The sequence below is a fragment of the Anabas testudineus genome, chromosome 4 (genome assembly GCF_900324465.2).
Source record: "Anabas testudineus chromosome 4, fAnaTes1.2, whole genome shotgun sequence".
NCBI classification, from domain to species: domain Eukaryota; kingdom Metazoa; phylum Chordata; class Actinopteri; order Anabantiformes; family Anabantidae; genus Anabas; species Anabas testudineus.
The window spans coordinates 10208170-10225567 of record NC_046613.1 but is presented as its reverse complement, the minus strand read 5'-3'; the positions used below and the strand labels follow the sequence as shown (position 1 = coordinate 10225567).

At 39.4% G+C, this 17398-nt stretch overlaps 3 protein-coding genes across 4 annotated transcripts in view; all 3 read left to right on the top strand.

Moving 5' to 3' along the window:
* Positions 1-7141, top strand: part of ssbp4 (single stranded DNA binding protein 4) — a 72618-nt gene extending 65477 nt beyond the window's left edge. The window contains exons 9-17 of one of the 2 annotated variants that reach the window (XM_026346002.1): positions 9-73; positions 601-646; positions 749-784; positions 922-976; positions 2336-2406; positions 2584-2662; positions 3092-3120; positions 3207-3308; positions 4275-7141. In XM_026346002.1, coding sequence (XP_026201787.1) covers positions 9-73; positions 601-646; positions 749-784; positions 922-976; positions 2336-2406; positions 2584-2662; positions 3092-3120; positions 3207-3308; positions 4275-4346 — 555 coding nt within the window. In that variant the 3' untranslated portion in view covers positions 4347-7141. Of the gene's footprint in view, positions 1-8; positions 74-600; positions 647-748; positions 785-921; positions 977-2335; positions 2407-2583; positions 2663-3091; positions 3121-3206; positions 3309-4095 lie in introns of both variants that reach the window. The other variant, XM_026346003.1, reaches the window with a different exon arrangement.
* A 1727-nt stretch (positions 7142-8868) lies between these two features.
* fkbp8 (FKBP prolyl isomerase 8) lies at positions 8869-15519 on the top strand. The gene is made up of 9 exons (XM_026346143.1): positions 8869-8959; positions 9206-9478; positions 9690-9859; positions 10028-10116; positions 10280-10500; positions 11200-11372; positions 11457-11534; positions 13593-13733; positions 14044-15519. Exons 2-9 carry the CDS (start codon positions 9241-9243, stop codon positions 14128-14130), a joined length of 1197 nt encoding a protein of 398 aa, XP_026201928.1. The 5' UTR covers positions 8869-8959; positions 9206-9240; the 3' UTR covers positions 14131-15519.
* Positions 15520-16256: 737 nt separating this feature from the next.
* ell (elongation factor RNA polymerase II) overlaps positions 16257-17398 on the top strand; it is a 33808-nt gene continuing 32666 nt past the window's right edge. Inside the window, exon 1 of the mRNA XM_026345693.1 lies at positions 16257-16493. Within this exon, the coding sequence (XP_026201478.1) occupies positions 16359-16493 (135 nt within the window). The 5' untranslated portion in view covers positions 16257-16358. The remainder of the gene's footprint in view (positions 16494-17398) is intronic.

Here is a 17398-nt window from a genome sequence, read left to right as displayed (position 1 = left end):
TTGTGTAGAACTACGGTGGAGGGATGAGACCTCCTCCAAACTCCATGGGGCCAGGGATGCCGGGCATGAACATGTTAGTAAAGTGAAAAAAAGTTTCAGATGAGAGACTAATTTCCAGGAATCCTCTGCTTATTTTGAAACAGTGGTTTTATTTTTGTAGTATTAGTTATGATAATGTGTTCTTCACCAGGTCAGCTACTTAGATCTGGTGATATTGCAAAATTAATCTGTAAAATCTGAGAGTTGCAGTAAACGTCTGTTGTTTTTGCCTTTGTTGTCAATGTTGTTGCTCATGTTTCTGCCATGTGGGACTCTTTTGTCTTAAAATAAATATATATTATTACATATATAATATATAACTGGTTGGTGGGTGAAAGATTAAATTGTAATTCATCAAAAGGCAAAATTATTTTCCAATACTCTTCCTGGTTTAATAACTCAACAAAGTGTGCATGTGTGTCAGACAGTTAAAGTAGAGTAACATTTAAAATATACATTAAATGTATTAATTAATAATGTACATTAATCCGTTCATTGAAAATAATATGTTTGTAATTTTGTTGTTCTGTTTCTCATTGCTCGCTCTGTTTGCATTTCCAGGGGTCCTGGTGGACGAGGTCCATGGCCGAACCCCAACACTAACTCAGTGAGTCACGTTCTCTCGCATCTTTATCGCCTACACGACTGAGTGTGTTTACAATAAGTGTGTCTCATGTTTTGTTTCACCTCTGCTCTATTCTCTCCACAGATAGCTTATTCATCTTCATCCCCAGGCAACTATGTGGTAAGTGTCCCGTCATGGACTCGTGTTCGACCACGGGCCATAAATTACCTGTCATGCAGTGATATCTAACAGGCACGCTGCTGCCTAGATGCACTCAGCACTCATTTCTCTTCTTCTCTTGTTTCTTTACCCCTTAGGGCCCTCCAGGGGGAGGCGGCCCACCAGGAACTCCCATCATGCCTAGCCCCGGAGGTGAGTTATACACTTCAGTTTCCCATCTGATTTCTACTTTAATCCAGTGTGAAACGAAGGAGGGCTTCGTCTAAGAAACATCAGATCTGTTCTCTGTCAGACATTCATCTCTCTTTGGGAAACAGGCAAAGATGGGGCTCTAAGTGCTTAAGGAATTTAGCCTTTAGAAATGTTTTTGTCAGTGGAAAACACTGAAAAATGGCAAACTATTCCTTATACTCGATCATTCTTTTTGACATACATGAACATTTTGGTTGGATATCTATTTTCCACTTTAAACACATTGTGGTGTTGCTCGTCAAGTTTTCTCAGTCCACACAGTAATATGTTTACCAAAGGAAACTAGTCAAATCATCTCAGCTTTGACCCAATCCGATCGCTCTGTGGAGAAGAAGCTGAGAGCAAACTCTGAGGGTTGATATCCTGTAATGTTCTGTTTTCTGTTGGCCTGTGGAGAGATTCTTTTTGTGTCCACTATTTATTATTTATATACATACCTCTATTGTGATACGTTGCCGGGGCAACCTTTTGCACAAAACACCTCTGCTCACACGTACACTGGGAGGGAAAACATATTTCCACTGCAGTCGCCAAAAATGTGTGCATGCACACTCACATCCGCACAAACCTTTCACACAAATGCACACAGCCCACTCAGTATTGCCCCCCTCCTCCAGTCACGACAACACAAGCTAGAGTCAGGGACACTAACAGACAAGATACTGTATCTCCTCCACTTTGCAGATGCAGTATCCTTCTCTTTCTCAGTGTTATTTGTTCTTATTTTTTTACCTGCTTTTCTTAGTTTTCCTCTCACAACTTTGTGCCTGCCATGTTAGATCAAGGTCACCTCATCCTTCGAAATCTTTTCAGGACAGACAGACACATGAGGAACGACACAGCATGTGCTTGTTGTTGCTAAGTTGCCAGGCTTTCCATAAAATAACTAGGTCTAAACCTCCTATTTGTAGGACTAGGAGACAGTGACTTTCTTTTATTTTGCATTGCAGGGAGTAGTGTGGCGCTTGATTAACAGGCAGATAGACTGACTGTCATAGTGCACTGGCACTAAAGTGACATGTAAATGCTCTTTCTCCTGTCTGGGCTGAAACTCGATGAATTGTCCTGAAATAGTGTCAAATACAGAGAAAGACACTACCACTCCAGTCACTCTTGACTGGAGCAGCTGGCTACTTGCCATTCATTACCCCACTCCATGCCCCAAATCCATGTTATTTTTGACATTTTCAGCTGTGTACAGATGTAAATCCCAGAGATCTACGTGTGTGTGTGTAATAGGCCAAGAGGAACAGACTGTTTTACAGTAGTCTGGACATCAAACTATTTTTTTCTTCCCAGATTCAACAAACTCAAGTGAAAACATTTACACAATGATGAACCCTATCGGCCCAGGTGGAAATAGACCTAATGTGAGTAACATTGTTTATTTTTAAATTACAGTAATTAGTGTCAGTCTTTCTTCTTTTAATCTAAGATGTATTCAGTAATATCAAAATCATAATGGATCATCCATTCTCCTGCCATCCTTTACAGGCATGAAAAATTAACCTTGTGAACCTGTTCATTTTCGTGTTGTTCTCCTTAAGTTCCCAATGGGACCGGGTCCTGACGGACCGATGGGTGGAATGGGTGCTATGGAGCAGCATCATATGAATGGATCGCTAGGTGAGCAGCTGAAGACAGTTTGCATTGGATGAAGCAAGTGCCCTTAATAAGCGCCTGAGTATATCCAACAAAACACATGACTTCATATGAACATTTAGAAGTAGGACTCTGCCCCCTTATGGCTGGTAAAGGAAGTGTTCTCCCTCCTGCTAGTATTGATCAAAGCTGAAACAGATTAGTGAGGCAGTGAGCAAGCCAATTGATCATGTAGATGGGTGAGACGTGATCAGTGAAGCCCGTGGAGTTGGTGCTCATCTGTATCTGAAACAAATAGCTTAATTAAAGGCTATTACCTGCGAGAGGACAGGCTTTTTCTACTTGCACTGGATATCCTGAACTGATGTTAAATTAGTAGCAGGATGCTGAGCATCAGCTAACTCTTGGCTTGTAATGATTCAGGTTTCTCTTTTTTCCATTTTGTGATTAAAGGTTCTGCTGACATGGATGGGTTGCCAAAGGTAAGGTTGACTATTTTTCCATCTATCTCACTGTTGGATTGTTTGTTTCTGTATATTCATATTGTTTTGTTTCCTCTGTGCTGTAGAATTCTCCTAACAACATGGCAGGCATGAACAATCCCCCTGGTACTCCACGGGACGACGGCGAGATGGCAGGCAACTTTTTAAACCCATTCCAAAGTGAAAGTGTGAGTACAAAAGGAGACAGTGCATTAAAAGATGCTATCCCACTGTGATATATGTTATTTACACATAAAATATTGAATTACTTCTTTCTGCACAGTCACATGTGTACACATCTCCCCCCAGTAACCTGATCAAACTGTTTTCTTTAACTTCTGAAATGCCAAATATCATTACAGAGATATTTTACTGTAAAATTTAAACAAAGGATTTATTGTATAAGTATTATATATTATTTCTCACCACTTACCACACAACATTGCTAGACATTGCCACATATCAGGCCATGTTTAGCTATTTTTTAACCAGATAATTTTGCACACACTGCCACAAAATGTCCACGGTTTTGAAATTAAACCCACATGGCTAAAATAAGCTTATTATCAGTTTATACTGGATGTGCTCTGTGTTCCCAGCTTTAACTAACTCAAACACAAAAAGACAGCATGCTCACAAACACAAGCATGGATGACAGTCTGCTATTTCTGGGATGTGAAGAGAACTTCATATAGTGACTAATGTGAAATTGTCAGTACATGTTGCTACAGTATCTTCACTGTAATCTGAAACTCCCTAACACTTTCTCCTTGGGCTAGACTCCGCTCTGCCTGCTGCTGGCTCTCTGACACTGACTGAAAATCAGTTAGAAAGGTTTTTCTAGTTATGTATTGTGGACGTGGCATTTACAGTGCAGTTAGGTGTTTTGCTTCATCTTGAACTGAGTAGTAAAATCAGTTTAATATATTATTGGCTTATCTTTTCTCTCCCCCTCTCTTTTTTCTCTCTTTACAGTATTCACCCAACATGACGATGAGTGTGTGATTTTTTTTATTTTATTTTATTTTATCTTTTATTTAATTAGATTTCCTTTTCATCCCTTTCCCCAATCTCCCTGTTGCATTGGTCCCAATGCATTACCCTCCTCTCTCCCTACCTCCCCTTCCTCGTGGACGGTGTGCTGTGCCACACAGCCCCTGGGAATGCCCCTGGAAAGCAGCAGTCCACTCAAGGCTCCCATCCCAAAGCTTGTCAAATGGGTATGAGAACATGAAATGGCCTCCCATCAACAGGAAGGGTCTCCTTTGTGCTTCTCCTAGCCTGCCGGGCCCCATCAAGGGTCATAGGACAGTGAGAGCCCCAACCTGCTCCACGCTTGTGTCTCCCAAAACCTGCCCTGATGGGTGGCATTTGAGCCCAATCAAGATGCCCCTCTGCATCTACCACTACTCCATTTTATCGTGCTGATCATAACTTGCGGGGACAGCCATTGGTTGACTGACTCATTCAAACACTCTGCTTCTGTGACAGGAATGAAAGAAAAAAAAAAAAAAAGAACTGATGTTATTATTGGACAAGAATGGTTTTCATTAAATGTTTGTTTTTTGTTTTTTTTGTTGTTGTTGATGCTAATATTATTGTTATAATTTTCACATCTGATACTCTACTAATGTAGTTATGATTTCCTGTAAAGGGCACATTTTATTTCAGCAGCAACATCGACAACGGCAGAATAAGCACACGCTCAAAAAATGCACAATGATTTTCTGTTTACATGATTTTAGGATATCTGTTGTTTGTTTAATTTTAGTTTAGTTTTTTTTGTCACAGTCGGTTTTACTAAACATACCTCTTCTTAAAACGTCTTCTGAATTTGTGGCTTGTGTGTTCGCCTCCTAAATGTTTGCTTCGTGATTAGAATGATTGATTACCGTTCCCTGAGGTGTTAGTTTCTCAGCTAAAGCTATCCATAAATAAAAACAGAGGCCTTCTCAGAGCGTTGGTTTTGGTACAGTGTGTGTCTGCTGATGCACCTGAATTATCACATGACTAGCTATGTTTGTTTTTTTTTGTTTGTTTTTTAATTAGCATCCCTTTTCATTCTGTTTTACTGTTAAAAATGGCTGTGGGCCCTCTCATCTCTACTATGGATTTGGTCTTGTCTGTATATACAACATATTTAGCTTGTACTGTGGTTGTTTTATTATTTGTTATTTACAAGGTGTCTGTGAATCCTAAAAAGTGGTTCCCTCTCTTTCATCAGTTTATTTGATTTTAACTTCACTGTGGACTCCAGGGACTCATTTTGGTCTCTCACCAGCATTTCCATTTGGACTGGGGACACTGTGGGACCTCAGATACACTCACGAAGCCTGCTTTCTTGTTTTGAGCTTGGGTTGAACTTGCAGATCCTGAATGATCCACTTTCTTAACCCAGAAATGATGGGCTAAATAACTCTCTCTTCTGAGCTCCCATCGAACTGTTCCCTCAGCGATCATCACTTATGTACAGGATAATGGATCCAGAGAACTGGGCAGCTGTAGCAGCTCTGATGACTGGAGCACAGTGATGCACCTAGGGGGTAACAGACAAGGGGCAATAATACAATACATTTGCAATGGATATATTTCCTTTATTGTGGATTGTTGTCTCTGGATTGTTTTTATTTTTTAATTATATTCAACTGAGGAAAAAAAAAGCCCATAGAATCTGCACACAAAGAAAAGCATAGTTACATATTTAATTTGTTTCTTTCTGTATGTTATGTACTCTTAACCTGATTAACTCTAAATTATCTCTCATGACATCACTGCAGCACTTATGTTATGGCTGTGTTCAAACCAACAAAAACAACCATTGTAGCCTCTATGGGTGATGGTAATGTACTTATCAATTTTCTGATATGAGTATAGATTGTACCCATAGTTCAACAGGGACATCTCCAGGATTTGGGCTCTCAGTGGCCTGGGGAACACTCTCTGCAGTGTTCCTTCAATGTAGTGATACACACCTCCCTTCTTTCCTCCAGTCCCCGATCCTCTCCTGTTTCCCCTTTAATTTCCTTTTTTTGTAAATACTGTATAATGCATTTTGATATCATTGACATGTTTTGATATGTCAGTCACTACCAATGAATACAGCTGAAAGTAAATTATAAATAAAACTGTCCATGTTTTTCATAGAGAAAGGATGCGCCGACTATTTGGCTCATGTGGCTAAATTTCCATTAAAATGTATAGAATGCAGTAACAATAAATGCAGACTGTAAGCTAAAGACTTGTATGGTGGGGAGGATAGGACAGAGAGAGGACAGGACAGAGAGAAGCAAATGAGCTGTGGCGTCCTCACTCTGCCCTTGTCTCCTAATGTTTCAGTTGAATGTCGCTATTGGCTGTGAATAATCAGCGTTTGAATAATTTTTCCAAAGGGCATCTTTTCACAAAAAAATATGTGACCTCATATTGCAGTTTTTAATATGAAGGATTTTTATCGATTTAAGAAAACTTTTAAAAAGGAAAAATACTTAAGAGAACCTCGTTTTAAATTAAGAATAAATCAAAAAGTAATAGTTATGGTTAAAAACTGTGTCCTTTGCTATTCGCTCCAGTAATAGCATTGTATAGATTGAAGCTCTCTCACCGATCCTCTCTCAGTCCTCTGTGTATATCGATTGTTGGCCATCTCTGTACTTCTATTGTGATGTATAATACTGTACCATTAGGAAGATTTGCTGGTTGGGTGGGGTGGTTATGTTGAGTTGGGGAGGGGTGGGGATTCAAGGGAAGGGGATATAAATGATTCTCCTGTACCGTTCATGGTCCTTTCTGATGACAAGGCAGTATTCAATATGAAGCAGTCTGTCTCTTGGGTTTGCTTTGTATTTCATGGTAGGGTAGTTCAGAATCTTGTCTTAGGGACTTAGGTGTCTTGTGTAGGTAATAAAGATGTTCTTTGTATGTTTCTTTATATTGTAAAGTTTCTTTAGACTGAAAGAAAAACAGATAATTTGCTTATGAAAAAAGAAACAATGCATCAATAATAAATGTCATTTGATTTTTCCTTGTTGTTTGAATCTCTTCCTCCGAGTTCTAACTTAGCTTTCAACCACCATCTCATGCAACACACTCAAGACAATACTGCATACTGTGGGAAAGAATAATTGTTTAGGAATATTAGACAAATTGTTATGTTACTATTGGCCATATACACTTAAATAATTGGGCAAAAACATTACACGGGCCTCTTAATATTATTTACTTCAGTATGACCGCAGAGATAAAGATTTTGTAGAATTATCGCCTTTCTGGCAGTTTAAACAAAAACTGAGACGTAATTTTGCAAAAGTAGAATTCATGGTATAACTGCTGTATTAGATTGCATTACATTGTGCTGGTATACGTAATAAAGTTGTCAGTTAATGTATGATAAATAAATTACTGCTGCTCTATAAAATAACAAACATCTGTGATATTTATGGTGACAGGTGGCAAATACATAGAGACTATGAGTTAACACCATAGTCCTTTACAATTATTTAACTTCAGCATGTCTGTTTAAGTTCTAACAAATCTATGATAAACATGGTTTGTCATAGAATGCGTTTCTTCACCACATCCTCCAGTGAGTCCAACCTCATTCCAGTCACCAAACAAGCCTTTTTCACCAGTTTGTCCAGCCGCCTTGCATCATTCTGTTTTGTTGCCTCCCTAGCAGCTCACATGTTCTTGTAGTTTGGTAAAACGTTTGTAGCATCTTCCTGCAGATGTCTAAAAACCTAAGCCGCCTTAGGAGGAAAAGACGTCTCTAGCCTTTTTTATATTGCACATCTGTGTGAAGTAACCAGTCCAACTTACTGTCCAGGTGCACACCTAGATATTTGTAAGCTGGCACCACTTCAATGTCAGCTCCACAAATGCTGACTGGAGGAGATAGGGGTTTAGACTTTCGAAAATCCACTACCATCTTGGTTTTAGAGGTTTTCAGTAGGATGCAGTTTTTGTGACTCCAGTTACTGAAGGATTTTATCAGTCCTCTGTACTCCTCTTCCTTTCCATTCTTGATACAAGCAACAACTGATATGAGATGGATATATTCTCAATCAGGCATTTTTCGTTATACAATACCTTGCAAAAATGTTGATTTATCATTTTCCTTTCACTGCACAATTATGTACCACTTTGTATTGGTCTATCACATAAAATCCCAATTAAATGCATTTATGTTTGTGTGTGCAAAGTGACAACTTTTGCAAGACACTTTATGTAGATTCACTTTATACAGAAGGTAAGGAGTGGACTAATTTTCCTTAATAAAACCTAAAACCTCAGTCCCTGTGAGGTCAAACACTAATATGCATGAAATGATCCATCAGATGTGCAGGTCAGGAGCTCAAGGTTAACAGGAAGCAGTTTGTTGTGATGAGGTGGAGACAGAAACGAAGTCAGTTTGACGTTGTGCATTCAGCAACACACACGGGTCGCCTTCGCTTTTGCTCTCCAACAGCAAACAGACTTCACCACTGTAACCTGGGGGGGAGGTTGCACAGGACCAAAACAAGCCCGTGTTTGGAGCCTTGAAATTAAAGGTAAGAAAATAGACATGTTTGTTACATGTGGCATGCTAACTAAATCACTCTGCGTAAAATCTATACAAGCAGCGGTTCGTTGCAAGACACCATAAGGCAGGTAGCGGTCAATATTAGCTAAGTAAGCTAGATAGCTAGCGAGATTACAGCTAATGCTAGCACGCTGTCGGCTAACGTCTGTTAGCATTAACATTAGCCTGCTAACCGCTCGAAGAGGCAGCAGCAGGTAAACTTGTCAGAAACTTCTGGAAACGCGTGGCTAACATAGTCGTTGCTGCAACGTTAGTGAACAGGTGAGTTGTAGCTGCATTCATGCTATTAGTTGCTAATAATAATCGACGCAATTCTGGATGAGAGTCGCTTTAATTAAAGTGTTGACAAGGTAAAATAAGCTAATGTAGATTAGCTAACGCTATATTAATGAGATCTTTAAACAGTGAATTGTATTTTAAGCAACACTCAGTTTGTTAGGACAACCTGTTAAAGCACACGGAGAGATTGTTTACAATATTCTTTTAAATTGATTTTTTTCCCCTCAGTGTTTTACTCACTACTTACTGAAAACTGGGAGACTATGGACGTGTCTGACACCCAAGGAGAAGCACCATCACTGAAGAAGAGTGGACGAACCTCGCTGCTGGACAGCGGGGAGGATTTCGAGGTTTTAGATAAAGAAGATATTGACGACGATCCCCCTCCTCTGGAAGATGCCGGTGGTGGAAAGGGGAAGAACACAGATGGGACCGAAAAGAAAAGTTCAGACACTGATCCAGAGCCAAAATGTCAGGTGGATGAGTGGCTGGATGTTTTAGGTATGCATTAAAAGCATGATGACAACATTGTAGCAGGTTACATGGTGATGCAGAAGGTTTGAAGCAAATATTGATGATGGGAATATATCCTGTGTAACTGTGCTTCAAATATATCTATCACATATATATCACCTCTCACTTCAAGATACGGTACACTATGAAGGTTGGTGTCGTAACAGCCTAAAATTAATAGGATTGTGTCTGTTGCAAGGTAATGAACAACTGCAGAAAAAAGTTCTAGAGGCTGGGGAAGGGCGAGACAGTCGGCCACAGAAAGGAAAAAATGTCAAGATTCATCTTAAAACTTACCTGATGGACGGGACACTTGTAGAGGAGCAGTCTGACCTCTCATTCACTCTGGGAGATGGTGATGTTATCCAGGTAAAAGCTCTGTTATAAGAAATGTTTCTCTTTTAAAGGTGTACATAACATGTAGATAGTTTTTACTGTTTTTTTTATAGCTAATGCATAACATGCTTAATGCTGACTACAAGATATTGTTTTGTTGCATGTCAGTATCTTGTTGTATTGAGAGTTTCCTTTTTTCAGGCTCTAGATCTCTCGGTTATGCTCATGGAAATGGGAGAAAAGGCTCTTATCCACACTGATGCTAAATATGCTTATGGGACTCGTGGGAGGTATGTTGTAATCTAACCAGTTTTTAGTGTACCAAAAAAGCATCTTTACTTGATTAGAATTTGACTTTTAATTCATGAAGAAATTTAAATAATATTTTTTGAAGTCTCTTCTATTTTCTATCTCTATCTTTAAACTTCTGAACTTGTTCACACTTCTTGCCAGTCTTGAACCTGAGGTCCCCCCCAATGCCAAGCTGTCTCTAGAAGTCATACTGCTAGAAGCTACTGATGCACCAGACCTGGAGTTGCTGCCCCCTGCAGAAAAGATTTCCTTGGCAAGCCGCAAGAGAGAAAGGGGGAATATCCATTATCAGCATGGGGACTATGCCTTTGCTGTCAACTCATATAGCATCGCCCTGCAGATAACAGAATCAAGTTCAAAAGGTGAGATATAGACCAGGAAGTCAGGACCTGGCACAAAAAAACATGTATAATGTGCTATTTTTTAAAGATAATTCTAAATTACATAATTGATAAATATTTATCATCATTTGCATAGTAGACTATACTAAGCTGGTTTCTAATTATTTTCTAAATCAGTTTCCAGACCGTTAACCAAAACTTACCTTGTTTATTGATGGTTTCAGATAACACCAAATAATAATAACTAACAACATTATTAACCAACTGCATCATACTGGCAAATTAAGAGTCAGCACTTGTTGTCACAGTATAAACTTCTCCCTAATATCCTGCTGAAACACACTAATAGTGTGGTAACACTAAGACAATTAATGCTGAATGTAACTTTGCACCAAAGATCCTCTTTTTTAAGCAAAATCCATGTTCGATATGGGGGTTTCAGGTCTAGTGACTAGTGACTGCAAGTTACAAGACAATAACTGGAAATAGGAAAACACTACATGGGGATGTCCGCATCTGTCAGTATAGTAGAATAAAATCTCAATGGTGGTCTTCCTGAAATTATCCTAGGCGAGGAAAATCCCCTAGATTTACCTAATGTTAAATCATTTTTTATAATGACCCGATTGTCAGTATAATAATTAAAGTTTAAACTTCTGTCAATCTGTGAACCTCTTACTGCCTTTTGTCTTTTAATATATGTTGTGTGTTTGAATGCAGTTGACATTAGTCCAGAGGAGGAGAATGAGCTGTTGGACGTTAAAGTGAAGTGTTTAAACAACATGGCTGCTTCTCAGCTCAAACTGGACCACTATGATGCTGCTCTTAAATCTTGTGTCGCAGCACTGTCGCACCAGCCAGACAACATTAAAGCACTTTTCCGCATGGGCAAGGTACAGGTTGCTCTTGTTATTTCACTTTCTCTATGTCAGTCTCTGGTACATTCTTTTCTCAACAATTATGTGTTCTTGCTTAAGGTATTGGCCTTGCAAGGCAAATACACAGAAGCCATTCAAACTTTGAGGAAGGCTCTGAAGTTGGAACCAAGTAACAAGGTACTTTTGGACTTTTCATATTAATGTCTGATAGAACACAGCTTTTTGTATGGAGAATGGCAGTTTTGCCTTATGGCCAGTAGATGGTGGCATAAAGTAAAATATCACATCACTTAGTTTGTAGTGCAAGGTCGGTGGACTGCTGATTCATCATTTCAGAGGATCTGTTTCATGTTGCTGCTGTAAATAGGTTTGCCTTGCAACCCAGGCATATCTAATGCCCAGCTACTCTTCTTGCTTATACAGTCGAGTATATGTGGTTCTTTACACAAGGCCATTTGACAGAACTCAGCTCAGTGCGTGGGCATCTTGGATCAGCTGTGAGATTCTGCAGCATGGTACTAATGCCCAGAATCCCCCACTTCAGTCCTACACCAATCTGTCAAACAGCACATGGCCTGGCCACTGCTTTCTATCCAACACATGAAGTATAAATATCATTTAGTGTTACATTTTAATAATTACATTATATTAAGTGGATTGCTGAGTTAATGGACCTGTGTGTAATTGGGAATCTTTTGCATATCTGAAGGACAAATGTGCATATTGCAATTGGTATGCAGAGTTGTGTCATTTCATAACTGTGATTATTGTGTAGTTTGCAACGATGTCTGTGTGTCATCCCATTTCTTATTTGGTGCCGGATTTGTTATTTTAATGTTAAAATTGAGTCTCCTCTTAGCACTATAATAATGAAGACTCCCTAAATAACCCCATGTTCTAACAGCAAGTACAGTGGGTGTACTTGAGAGACAATACAAGAACGCTTCCATTATAATCAATGAGGCGGTCTTAAAGAGGCACAGGCGTCATGCAGTGACAAGATGACGCGATGTGTCTTTTCTGCAAGAATTGACAGACGTGCTGTAAACAGTTTTCTTACACTGATGTCAGTTATTTACGCCCTCTATCTTCAAGTTAAATAGATAAGACATTTTTTGACTGTGGTTTGTTTACTTCTTTTTTTATTACTGCCATTATTTTTTTTATTAACAACTGAAAACAGTACATAAGACAAAAAGACAGGACATATCTACAGTGTGTGTGTGCATCGGTGTATTGGGTGCCATAGGGAAAATTGGGGGGGGGGGGGGGGGGGGGGGGACCTGAGCATTAAAAACTAAACTAACTGAAACTGTTTACTTTCTAACATGACATACAGACGTAACAGTTCCAGTATAGACGCCCTCAGACCACCTTAGCACAGTGTTTAGACACACAGATGTTAGATTAGATGTTAAATGTTTGTTTGGCCTACCCTGTCCTGCCTGCCCTGGGGACAAGTCAGTGTTGTGTCATTTATGTCATTTTAGTGGCTAAACAATTGCACAATAGAAGTCCCAACTAGTCCTGCTCAAACAGTGTATTGTAGATGTACCAGCTAATTCAGCAATAGACAGAAATCCTCAGGGTACAGACTTGCAGGGTCTCACACTGACTCTACTACTTGCACATCTTTAAAGATAATTCGAATATAAAATGTCTTTCAAGTCAGCATTGCTGTGAACTCTATGTAATAACACTCCATCAGTTTGAAGTGCATTTCTCAAGCATAAACATTTTGGCTGTCTCTGAAAGCAGTGGTTTGCTTAGTCACTAACCAGTTTTAAGAGAAGTGAAGTGACTCAGATATGAACAATGACTGAACCCATATCCTGGAATAATTGTGTGGACATGCCAGCTAAATGGCAATCAGATTTTGGGATGCAAACCTGTCATTACTGCCGTTCTGACAACACAGAACGGCAGAAACATTTATTCTAGTGTTTACTTATATGTTTACTCTATAGTACACCTGTTCACAATGTTTGCAACAAAAAAGTTGTTTTTTAACAAACCGTGAAATTTTTTTTTTTTTCCTACCACTCTGTTATGACTAGTTTCTATTAATGTAATGTATTGTCGTCTTGACACATTCCGATTTACAAGGAACTAAGGTTTGGATTGTATACAGGACTTTATTTCCCACAGATCAGGGTGACTCAGTTGATAGAGTAGGGCAGGATTTGGGTGTTGGACTGGAGCTTGCAGAACTTGTTTATGTTATCTCCTGTCTAGACTATCCACGCAGAGCTCTCCAAGCTGGTGAAGAAGCACTCTGAACAGAGAGGAGCTGAGCAGGCCATGTATAAGAAGATGCTGGGTAACCCCACTAGCAGCAGCGGCATCGCACAGAAGCACCAGGCCAAGTCTTCATGGGTGAGACCTTAATTTCCTCAGATAACATTTGTATTTAACATAATAATTCATCTCTGGCCATCATTACTCATGACTCATGACTGTCATTAGTTATTTTAATATTATACATATGTTATCCTCAAGAAAATAATCAGCTAATAAACAGATTGAATCAGTAAGGAATATATTAAATCAGATAAAATCTTCTGAGCCTTTCCCTGTTTCATTATGTTGTGACCTTCTATGTTAACATGTATTCTCTACTCTTTATGACTCTGTTTACCTACTGTTTTAACGTCTTCTCTACTCGTTTGTTCCTTTATGTCCTCAGGGTCTTAGCTGGAAATGGCTTTTCGGTGCCACTGCAGTAGCCATTGGCGGTGTAGCATTATCTGTTGTGATAGCTGCTAGAAATTGAACCAAGCCTGTTGTTATGACCTGACCAACCCCTGCAATATGAGAGCCTAGACACTCTGGCACATCTGGCAGTACCTCCTGACCTCTGGTCAGAGGTGGGTGGAAATGTCAGTCGGTCAGTTGCCTCTTCACTGTCACTCTCGTTTCTCTGCTATGTTTGAGAAGTATCGGTGACAAATAATAAAATGTCAATATTTGCAGATGAAAAATATATTTCCATTCTTATAAATGTGTAGGCATAACTGTCACATTGCCAGATGACGTTTTCTTTTGCTGCCATTGTTTTTTTTGTCTTCTGTTGATGTTGGAAATCAATTATTTTAGTAATTATGAATAATTTACACTTGATTCAGATAGGAGGCATTTAAAAATATTTTTCCCATTAGAATAGCTGTTCTGATATGGTCCTATGGTATGCTGTATTTTTAAGCATCAGATTGTAAAGTAAAATAATCACTTCCTATTCAAGAGAGAACATGTGATTTCACTTTATTTCAGTTATGGTACAGTGTAATGCAGATGCTCTGTTATTTGAGCTTTTCACAATGAAAAGATACTCTATATGCCTTTACAATACAGTGCATGTTTTTGTTGACATTGTTTCTCTAGTTGCGTGTTGAGACAGGTCTGTGAACATATAGGATAATTTTTGTGTTCTATCGACAGGCATTGTATCCATTTCATTAACATACAGAGGTGATGTAGAAATACCTGATAACATAATGTAGTTAAATGATACACAACAAATGATGGTCTCAAAAACTACAGTGGAATTAAATCAACACCTGCATCACACAGTGTCTGCAACACGAAACATGCAAAGGTGGTATATAGATATACATAACTGCTGTATTGGAGTACAGTTCAGTGCTGAGGCTGTCTCTGATTTCTTGTACCCATGTACACATTATCATCAGCTAAAACAGATACACTTAGCTTTCTGTTCAGCATTTCTTACTTTAATTCATTTTATGGCAATGGAGGTGCAGGTATTGCCTCCTAAAGAAGGAGAGAGAATGGTACATTGAGCTTCTCAGTGATGTGGCTTTGAATACGGCTGAAGGAATGTATTTTTATTATGTGATCTCCGTTAATTATACCTAGATTTTGATGATTAAGACCAAATATTGAAGGATGACTCTGCACGTACAGTGATGTCTATTTAGACCCTTTTGCCTGTGTAGTTTTAGGTATTTATTTATAAATCCAGTTTTGATCTTTGCTTTTTTACATACACTAAAAAAAGTCACTACTGAATCTGTGGCTTCTTCTGAGTAGCTGGTAGTCCTACTGAGCCAAATGTTCCATTAGAAGTTATCATAAAAGTTCCTTGTTGGCATTCCCTGCACATGTTAATTTTATATTCATCACAATAAAATGTACGTTATAAAACCACTGTTTCTTTGTCTTTTTTTTTTATATCTCACACAATATGCTTTGCAAACAATCATTCAGTTTTTACCAGGTTAATTTGGATTGATTTGATGTAGTTCCCATGGCCCGCTGGTTATTTCTGTGTACTCCCGGCATTTATGCCTCATTAAATGTGCTATGAGATTTGATAAAAAACATTACTTATAATAGACAGACGTACAGTGTCTTCCTTTAAAAATCCAACCATTGTTGGACTCATTGACCTGCCCTGTCGTTTGTCTGGCGACTGACTTAAAGCAATCTTAAATATTATAAATGTGTCTTAAATATTCAGCACATACATTTCTCTTGTTTGATTTGTTTACAGCTGGACCTTCCCAAGTTTCTGGATATTCCCAAGCTGTTGGGGTTTTTTTTTTTTTTTTTGGTTGTTTTTTTGTGAGACACTGACGTTTCGCTGACGCAATCAGATGACCTATCATTTCCCTCTTCCTACGCATTACTGATGTGCAGTGTTAATTTCTAACTCCTGTGAGGGATGTATATTCTGTTACCTTTTAAAACCTGCGATGTAGAATTTAATCAGCATACGATAATGAACGATGACTTTTCAGATTTGTATGCATTTAAATATATTTGTACATTTCCTAAAAGCCTGTGCTGAATGTTACAGAGTGCCCAGCTAAACAGATCCATGTTGTGATCATTCTTTTTTAATGAGACGTGGTTGTGTGGGGCTCCATCGCTCGGTGACTTCCTCATCAGTGAGCGCTCGTTGAATATTCATTGAAAAGCGACGGGAGTTCTCGCTGTGCCACACAGTGCGTCCGTGCGCGTGGTGGGAACGGTAGCAAGATGGCGGCGCTGAAGGAGGAGCAGTGCTACGGGCTGTCCTGTGGAAGAGTGAGCAACGGTAGCAATGTCTCCGTCTTTCACGTTAAACTCACTGACAGCGCACTGAGAGCTTTCGAAGGCTATCAGAGCAGCAAGGTAAATGTGGCTTTTCGGTGTCGTGACATCTCGGCTTGCGTTTGAAATCTGCTCGGGCGGTTGTGACAGGCAGAGAGGAGGTCGGTCTCCGCTCCGTCTGCTGCTGCCCTCACGCCGCGGCAGGTTAGTTGAGGCTGGTTAGTTTGGCTTGATAAGTATCTAGTCAAGCGGCCACCAGCTCTCGACTGACCGGGCTGACTGGTGCTGAATGTTGGCTAGCTGCTCATCGTTTGGTAGCTACACCCAGACTGTTGAACACCACTCGGTCCTTTAACATGCTCGGTGCTACTGGTTACTGAGCCCCAGGACTTATTTCATTGTATAAGGGTGTTTGTTTTAGTTGGCGCATCGGTTTTTACCTTGGTGTTGTTGATGGCTTACCCATCCTGAATGTCCATAATTACACGTAACACTTTTAAATGAAAGCACGAAGCAACTTCTGTTTTGTGTACAGATGTTTCCAGAAAGTTTAGGCTGTCAAAAAACCTTTGCGAACCTTGCTAGCTAACTAGCCGTCAACTGCCAACACACAAAGGTAACAGCTAACGTTGGATTAATAAGCTAAGTATATGTATTTTTCCGCTTGTTAACTCAAGGAAAGCGTTGCCTCGATTGATAAGCTAATGACAACACGATGAATGATTTGGAAAAGTCCCCAGTATTCATGCGAAATATGGCCATCACTTTTCCCAACCCCCTCACTGCCACTAAAGGCTCATGTTCACTTTACAGCTTTGGAAATGCGTCAAAGCTATTAAGACAGATTTAACACATTTTCCTGTCAGTACTGACTCTTAAATAAAAGGTGAAATTCAGCGTCTGATCTCTGAAATAGCTCTGCTGCTGCCCCTGCTTGCTGTTTGCCTTCTTGTTTAGAGAGCTTGAATTCTGGTGATGGCCATCTA

Excerpts from the sequence above, each read along its gene's own strand:
- fkbp8 (XM_026346143.1), top strand. The coding sequence starts at position 9,241 with ATGGACGTGTCTGACACCCAAGGAGAAGCACCATCACTGAAGAAGAGT. Across the intron at positions 10,117-10,279 it reads GCTTATGGGACTCGTGGGAG|TCTTGAACCTGAGGTCCCCC; the intron begins GTATGTTGTAAT and ends ACTTCTTGCCAG. Across the intron at positions 11,535-13,592 it reads AGTTGGAACCAAGTAACAAG|ACTATCCACGCAGAGCTCTC; the intron begins GTACTTTTGGAC and ends TCTCCTGTCTAG.